Raw genomic sequence first — 9,274 nt, forward strand, 5'->3', positions numbered from 1 at the left:
ACATAAAAAAAACACGCCTGGTGGGATTCGAACCCACAATCGTTTGATTAGAAGTCAAACGCCTTATCCATTAGGCCACAGGCGCTTATTTGTGCTAAGTTAACAGATATATTATAAATTGTTTTTACTTTACTTGTCTGTCCCCACTTGAAACTAAATTAATGATGTCTTTATTTAAAATTATTGTCCAATTATTTATAAATACAGAAAGTTTCAATTCAAAATATAAAAAATAATAATGAAAAACTTCGGACCTGTTCTTAGGAAAAAAAAAATAATTGGGCATGTAAAAATTTACCATCCAACGACCTCACACAGTCAGCTTCATCATCATATATGGCCAAGATAAATCGAGAAACTGCCGTTAATCATGACGGAAGAGCGGTATTGTAACTGTCGTTGATCACGATGGAAGCGGATATTGTTCGACTTCGTCGAAATTCAAACTTTTGCGCTCTCTTTTTGTAAGTATGGTCTATCATAACCAACTCAGTTATATCCCAGTAGTAAAAATTTAAAGACATACAAGATAAAAAAAAAATAGAGAAATAATTGGGCATGTAAAAATTTTATTCTGCATTAATGAAATAATGCATCATTATTATTATTATTATTATTATAATTATTTTGAGAATGAATGAAGAAGTGGATGATGAAATGCAAATATATGATAATCAAGGTTTAAAATGGTAAAATAAATTCTAAAAATTACAGTGGATTAGGGGTATGTTGTAAAGGAAGGAAACAATTAGGGGGTAAATAAAAAATTCCTCCTCTAAAGTTTAATCGGGTCATGGGCATGTCAATGTGCCGCTTCTAGCGTTACAAGAAAGGCGGCGAAGAGCCCCGGCTTTCATGGCGCCGCCCGCCGCCGGAGAGTCCAAATGCTACCATATCCGCCGTTCCCTTCTTCTCCGGTACGCTCCTTCTCCCTCCCCGCTCCTCGCTTTGCCAAGCCGCCTCACTCTATCCCCTCATTCGCAATCTCGTGCAGGTTATCCGAGCCGATTCGAGAAACCCTCTCGCGAACCCTATACGCCCCTCCGGTAGGATCCGACGTCTCCATAAAATTGATCCTCGAGTCCCTCCTCCCTTGCGAGGGAGAGCCTCCGGCGGAGGGATTCCCGAAGGAGGTCACGGATTTCGTCCTCTGTTGTGCAGCCCTGGCTGCGGCGGAAGGCGATGACTCCCCGACACTTTTCTGGGTTACCAAAGATCTCATCTTAGCGGCGAAAATGTCTTTGCGGGAGTTATCGAGAGCTGCTTCATTCGAGTCGGAGAGGGAGATGCTCGTCGAGCTCATGCCCGACTTGTTGTCAGTGGTGAAGGGGGTGATAAGAGAGAGCTGTGTGGATACGAAGTCGGAGGATGTTGTCGCTAGCTCCGCCAAGACGCCGGTGGATTATGCCATTGTCGCGGCCCACCAGTTCAGATGGCTCGTTTCTCAGGTTTGTTTCCTTATATTACGTTTTGTCTACCTTCATCTTGTATTGCGGGAATGCAGACTCCTCTTTTACTAGTATCTTGATGATTGTTTCAGGTTGCCTACCCTGATTTGGGCAAGTTGTTGTGGTTGGTCACTCCGTGTGCTCTGACATCTTTGGATCACTGGTCAGCCGCAGTGAAGGTTAAACAATTGCTTATTTTTGTTGATTGCTTGAAATTTCAAGAATTAATTTGCATAAGTATATAATAGTCTATCCTCCTTTCCGGTTTCTGTTATTGAATCTTTAGCTACAATTCATAGGAAGGTGCTTTCTGATGTTGGAGTAGCATATTTTTCATGTTTTTTTTTCTGGTAATATAAAATGAGACACCTAGTGTACTCAAGGGGAGTGTTAGACTTTTGATAGTTGAACAGAAAATTTAAAAAACAAAAAAAAAAAAGACTAACTTTTTAGGGTTTAACATTTTTGTTGGCTAGCATGTTTTGTAGGTCTTTGTTTTTTCTTATCGCAGCTTACATGTGATTACTGATAGCTTAATACACTCACTTGAACTCATTGATTGTTGTTAACTTGGGAATATGCTCATATCCGCCACAAGTATTCATCTAGTGTTTATATGCTTATTTATGATGTCATATGGCAAACTTGATATTGATAAGAATTCTTGTAGTATTCTCATTCAGAGCATAATATCTGGATTTACAAGGAAGAAAAAAAACAACAATTTTCTTAATTATAAACACAGGAGCAAGGTATTGTCAGCTTTATACACATAGTGAAGAATGTCAATGCAGCTGAATTAAGTTGGTATGAGGAAGCAATACTTGACGTATGCTGCAACAACATTCCTGCAGCTGATGAGCTATGGCATCATGTTATTGAAGTATCTGTGCTTTTGTTGACATCTACACAGAAAACAAATCCTCGCAGCCCTTGGTATGTTGTTTGGTTGTGCTAGTTCTTACATCTATTCCACACCTACAGTTTTCATGATATTATCTTAGTGCTTCAACATTCATTATGTATAAAATGCATTTTATTAATTGAAAGATTAAGGTGCCAAACATGAGCAAAATTCAACATTATGTGTCTGTATAGCGTGTCATTGTGGACTCAAGAAGAATTTAGTCTCCAGACATCCGACCCCTGTGTGATACTAGAAAATATTATATTTACTAAAGTAAGAAACTCTTTTGTCCATGTTTCCCCTTAAATTATAGCAAAAAGAGTTTCACTCAATCTTTAATATTGTGAACATTAACATGGTTTTAAGAGTTCCATGATCATAAGTTTGTCTTCGCAGTTTTTCTGAGTTGCAATTCTGCTCATTTTTATGGTTTTCTTGAAGCTTAACATATGTATAATGGATGCTTATAAAAGTCTCAAATAAGAGAATAAAATTTAAATTCTTTTACTTAGATAAGGATTGTGTGATTTGTAATGTTGCATTCTTACAGTCTTCTTTCCACTACTTATGAATGGTGGCATCTAGTCTCATCCAAGTCTACAAAATCATCTTGCGTAATTACATATTGGATTGGCTTAATTATGTGCTTAATAAACAGATATGATTCTCTTCGTTAGCACGTCTAGGAACCTGTCACTGACAATGAAATAGTAAATAAAAAAATTCCTTATGCCACCTTATAAAAATTTACTAAACAGCACGGCATAATGCTTCAAGTTAATCAGGTCCTGTATATGCTATATTTTGGTCCATTGAGTTGGAAAATGCAATCTAAGAATGATGCTGCTCTTAACTGAAGTTTGAGAGTTTACGTAATTATACTGATAACAAACTGTAAGGTGAGTATAATTTGTTGTTTGCTTCTGGAGAGACGAAAAAAGAATCATTGAATCTTGTATCAAAAACAGCAAAACTGGACACCATCCTCGTAGTGGAACATTTTCAACACATTTATTCATTTATCATGTATCTATCTCATTTATATATAAGCTTTGAAAAGTATTGACATGTATGTTTAATTTACTATGCAATCATTTTCTTGTCATTCTAGTGATGCAGCATCTGTTATAAAATTGCAAATTTCCCTTCTATTTTATTGTCAGGTTTGAGAGGATGCTGGATGAAATGCTAAGCCATTTGGAACGCCAACCTTTTAATAAGGAACGTCGTGTTTCATGGCTTACTCAAATTGAGCCAGTTTTTAGTGCTATGGGTCTTTTCATACTGGCACACTTCCGCAGGATTTTTTCTCTCTTCTTCCAGTGGATGCATGCCGATGATGAAGACACCATTCTCCTGGTATGATTTTAACTGTATCTTTTCAATTTACTGCAATACCAGGACAGTTCGTGTAGTTTAGTGGTTATTGCTTGTACTTAGTTTTCGGTAATGTAATGATAGGTTTTTCTTTATTCAACATTTTATATGTAAATTATATTTATCTGATATATATCAGCTACGCTAGAATCTGGCCGATGATTATATGCTCTAGGAAGGTCTTTTTATGGGCAAATATTCATTAATGGATTTTCTTTTCATCAATGAATATTTGTAAAAACACTACTTAGATCATCATAAATGCTTGTGAAACTAAACATAAATTCATCTTGGAAATTGGGTTAGATTGTTTTTTTTTTTAATATGTCATGATATTTGTTTCAATATAATGCTTGTGTTAGGAAATGAAATATTGATTACGCAGCATGTTCTCTTTTACTAAGAGCAACTAGCTATTTTAATTTTATCCATCTCTATGCCTTGGCAGGTTCTGGGACGGCTCCATACTATTATTAAGCTAACGTGGATACGGAAATCACCCCACTTTGAAAGGTTAGAGAGAGAAATCATGCATTTATATATATACATATAGAATCGTGATATCCTGCGCGCGATTGTGTGTCTGCAGAATTTTTTTATATTATTTATTTATTTTTAAAATGCTTGCGGTTAAGTCATTTAGGATTTTTGTCTTTAGGATTTAGGGGTTGGATTCTGGTATTAAGTAAATAAAAATAAAAATAAAAAAAATTAATCACTCACAGGATATGTGAGGTAAAGAGTGCAGTATAACAACCAAACACACTCCGTGAGCATTTAAATTTTTTTTGTTTTGAAAATAATTTTATACTTAATACTATAACCCAACTTGAAAAATCTTAAATGACTTAACTATAAATAAATAAATAAATACTATTATATTACTGTTTCTATTCCGAGTGCTCGGAAGTGATTCGAGCATCCGTAAATACTCTTTTGTCATTTAAGATTTTCCGCACCCTGTTTGCACAAATATGTGTGCAAGATATCCAATTCGTGTGTATGTATTTTTATTTGTAATACAGACTTTGTTATTTAAGTGTGGGTTGTTCATTCCTCTTCTTTCTAAATCAGTTCCCTATTCTTTCCGAATTAACCTTTGACAGTTGGAACCATTGTTTCCTCAGATTGGTGGATGAATTAACTCTTTTATACAAGGAGACAGCAGTAAGAAAGAACCGAGAAGTTATTCGCGACCAAATTCTTCAACTGTTGGTGTTGCTGCAGCAGTAAGAAACCACCACAGCATCTAGCTACTCGATTTGTTTAGCTTGCCATCTGATTTCTGTGCTCCTTGTTAGGTGCAAAGGATTGCAGTTTCAAAAAGCTTGGGACAAGCACAAGAATGATCCGGACTTAGCCATGATGATATCCTCCTTCAACAATCTCCTAAATGAGACTCAAACGACAAGCACAAGGTAGTCGCGATGTCCCACGGAAGCTGAAAAATACATGTTAAGCTGCCTGATGAAGAGATTATATATTTCCAGTTAACAGTAAATTAAGTAGAAATAGTCATTTTATACCATACACTAAAAGTTATGTTAAATGTATAGCTCCAAACGAAATGCTATCGACTTTGCCAACTTAACAGATTTATTGGACCCATGACTATTAAACTAGTGTAGTTTTTACGTAGATGAATTTACTCAGCCTAAATCTTTAATGCAAAAATGAATCGTAGCTATCACTACTATCTTGAACATAAACATGGAAGGTTTTCTTTTATTCAAGGTGTTTTCAGAAAATGTTTATTATCCATTTTGATTCAAGAGAATTAAAAGCAGTACTATGTGTTCATGTTAAAGACAAAAAAGAACCTAATCAACAAATTTCAATTAATCCAACATGCAATAACAGAATACTGCAGAGCAATCCAGTTCCTGTTCCTTAAATTCAATTTATAATCTCAAAAAAAGTCAGAACGATCTTATAAATATGGACTTTAAGCCAGACCAACAATTTCTCCATTAACAATATCTGTTCTTGCCTCAAAAAAATTCTTCCATCGAGGGCCTCTTCCCTAGAAAACTATGCATAACCATAACTGGAAAAGTGCAGCGTTAGCAGAAACAAACATAGAACGATGAGTCTCAAAATTCCATTGCATGCAAGCCAAACTAACAATGTTTTTATCCAAAATATGCAGGTACTTTAACTCTCCAAACATAATGTCTTTATTTATAACTGAACTTGGCAATTATGACTGCAGCGGCAGAAACAAACATAATTGAGTCTTAATTGCATTGGAATGCAAGTAATGTTTTTATCCAAAATATTACACAAGTATGGAACTTAACTCTCCAAACATAATGTGTTTAATTTGTTGCAGCGACAGCTTCATGTAATTTGTTGAATCAATATATGACTTCATGTAATTCTCATGAATAAAGAAAGTATCATTCAATGTGTTTAATTTGTTGAATCAATATATGGCTTGATGTAATCCACATGAATAAAGTATCATTCACTGTCATCTATTTGTATAAAGTTAAAACTATATGATCTATTGTTTAAAAAAATGCAAAATCGGTGATAGATTTGTTAATATCTCAAAAAATTCATGATAGATTTAATAATCAAGCCACAAGGTGAACAGAAGCACAAAAAGCATCTTAAAATCTAAGGCCCGAAGGGGGGAAAAAATGCTTAACCAAAAATCATGCCAATATAAAAGAAGGATTAAAAAGTTTTTAAGCCAAATAAAATTATAAATGATGATTACCCCATTCCGCCTCCACTAACTGGTGCAGGTGATACACACGATTGAGCCCCGCTGATGGAATTCGAAAGCACCATCTTGCTGTGGCAGAAAGGGGCGAAAGTCGCAAAAAAAAACAACAAAAAAGAAGCAATAAAGGCCGCCTAGCTACCCAGGGAAGAATCCATCTCCCATGAATCTCCACACATCATGTGACTGCGATTCGCAGCGAGGACCCAATGCTAATCGCCACCTACAATGGGAGGCTCGATTTCCGCACTACCATTCCAAAGCTTGCTTGCAGAAACCATCAGAGACATCCACAAACAAACAGAACATGAAGAGGAAAAGTGAAGGACGAACCCTAGAAAAAGCTGGAGGAGGAGGAGGAGGAGGAGGCGACGGTGGTTTGATTTCTTTGTTGTGCGGTTGTGACGAAGACGAGAGAGTTGCGAATATGGAAATCTTTATATGCAATCACCTCAGTAGTGTACCCGTTTTTGGAAAAAGCCCTGTATCAATTGGGACCTACATTAAGGTCGAATGGAAGGAGAGGGTGGCCTGTTCGGTATCGTTTCTGGTGTACGAGTAGTGGCTTTTGTGTAATTTGATGGTGCTCCTGGAAACTCTTGCGTGCCGAGCAGGTGAGATAGGAGAAGGAAGTCACGGCCTAGTCAAACTCGTCAACGGCCGGTGGAACCCGATTCATTAAGGAGGAGATAACGGCCAGGGTACATTGTAGAAGAGTTCAAAATATAATTCGACAACTTTTCAGTTCGCCCCCTGCAAACCTTCTGTTTTGAAATTTCTTTTAAAAACTAAACAAAAATTAAAAGGATGTCTCTTTTTATCAAATCATCAAAAGAGACGTCCTATATTAATTTTTTATAAAAAAAGAACATCTCCTCCTCTATAATTTATGACATAACTATTTTTTAATATTATTCTTATTATTATTCTGTCTTCCATCTAAATCAAACGTATTGTAATAACTATGAAACTGTAACAACTACATAGTTATAACAGCTACAATTTCATAACTATTACAATTGAACTGTTACATAGTTGTAGCAGCTACCATTTCATAGCTGCTACAACATGATGAAAAAAATTTAAGATTAAAATTGTCTAAAACCTTCAAAAAGGATTTAAATGATATTTTTTAGCTTGAAACCAAGTCATTACAAGTTCCACCCCATAAGTAATTGTAGATCTGTTTCGATTTGATATATTATGTAATGAGTTTCGATTTGATATATTATGTGTTCCTGTGATTTAATCCAAGTCAAAAATTATAATTTCTCAAAGTTTAAAGTTTAAAATTTACATTGTAGCCGTTACGGTTTCATAGCTGTTACAACTAAGCTATCACACAGTTGTAGCAACTACGATTTTGTAACTGCTACATAATTATAACAACTATGAAATCGTAGCTATTATAATGTAAATGTTAAATCCTAAACTTTAAGAGGTTATAACTTTTGAATCGGATTAAACCACGCGACGTATAATATATCAAATCGAAACTGATTTAGATATCTATAATTGATTATTGGGTGAAACCCATAATGGCTTGATTTCAAGCTCAAAAAATATCATTTAAAATTTTTTCGAAGACTCCAAACAACATTTTTAGTTTTAAAATAAATCATGTTGTGGCAACTATGATTTCATAACTGTTACATATCAGTTATGATTTCATAACTATTACAACACACCCAATTTAAGCATGGAGATATAGATAACATAATAATGAGAATATTATTATATAACAGTTATATCAAGGGGATGAGGTATCTTTTGATAAAAAATAATATAGAAGGTCCTTTAATGATTTGGTAAAAAAGTGACTTCCTTTAAACTTTTGTCTTAAAAAATTTATTAACTGGTTAAGTATCTCTAATATTTTCATAACCCTTAACATGGCATGAGAATATGAAATTATTAAAAGGTATAATTAGATATTTTTAAAATTTTAAAGGATATTTTTAGAAAACATAAACTTTAATGGGTAAGGTGAATTTTTTTTTAAAATTAATTTAGGACAAAAATTAAATGGATGTCTATCATTTGTATTTTCCTTATATGAGTGTTTTATTTTTAATTAAAGTTAAATGAACGTCCCATTTAACTTGAACTACTCGAAATGTTCTTACAATTGCTAATCATTTGGCAGTGTAGAAGTTAGTTAACAATTAGCTTCTACAACATAAATTAGTATCTAACTTCTACTATATTGATTTTATATTATTTTATTTTTTATTTTTTTAAATGATAATCTAGCTAAAATAATATTTCAACGAGTAAAATAAATAATAAAGACTTCATAATACTTACTAGATTTTAAATGAATATTATCTGATCATGATTAATTATGCACAAGCTAACAAAATTAACTTCTATATATTGTAGGACAGTTAAATGATTAATTTTTACATCCACTTAAAGGATACTGGACATTTGGATTGATCACCGTATGGGATTTATTTTTTTTAGATAACATAAGAGTATTTCAGTCCAAGTCAAATGAAACATCCTTTCTGAACTTTAATTGAAAAATATTACGTCATCTTTTTACCCATTAATTTAATGGAACTGAAAGTTGGTATTATAAGTTAGTATTATTGTCATTTTAATGATTTTCTTTTAAAAAAAAGCATATATCATGTTACACATAAAATTCTATCAAAGAAAAAACATGCATAGATCAAATTAAAATATTATATGTTTAAACTATCGATTTTAATCATTTAATTAGTATTTCAAAATATATAAAAAGGTATAACATATATATATATAGTAAAATTAAAATATTTATAAACTATATATCTATAATTTAAT

General features: G+C 33.6%; 1 protein-coding gene and 1 non-coding gene across 2 annotated transcripts; one reads left to right on the plus strand and one right to left on the minus strand.

Annotated features, from left to right (window-relative positions):
- Positions 1–12: 12 nt before the first annotated feature.
- On the minus strand, positions 13–85 carry TRNAR-UCU (transfer RNA arginine (anticodon UCU)). The gene has a single exon. It is a non-coding gene; the product is annotated as a tRNA-Arg (tRNA).
- A 743-nt stretch (positions 86–828) lies between these two features.
- Positions 829–5,367, plus strand: LOC141843313 (uncharacterized protein At2g39910). The gene is made up of 8 exons (XM_074731382.1): positions 829–917; positions 995–1,448; positions 1,541–1,627; positions 2,194–2,384; positions 3,519–3,714; positions 4,181–4,245; positions 4,860–4,961; positions 5,034–5,367. Exons 1-8 carry the CDS (start codon positions 856–858, stop codon positions 5,152–5,154), a joined length of 1,278 nt encoding a protein of 425 aa, XP_074587483.1. The 5' UTR covers positions 829–855; the 3' UTR covers positions 5,155–5,367.
- Positions 5,368–9,274: the final 3,907 nt, after the last annotated feature.

Source organism: Curcuma longa, chromosome 12, assembly GCF_044706935.1.
Source record: "Curcuma longa cultivar G26 ecotype Majalengka, Jawa Barat chromosome 12, ITB_CL_G26_1.1, whole genome shotgun sequence".
Classification (NCBI taxonomy): Eukaryota; Viridiplantae; Streptophyta; class Magnoliopsida; order Zingiberales; family Zingiberaceae; genus Curcuma; species Curcuma longa.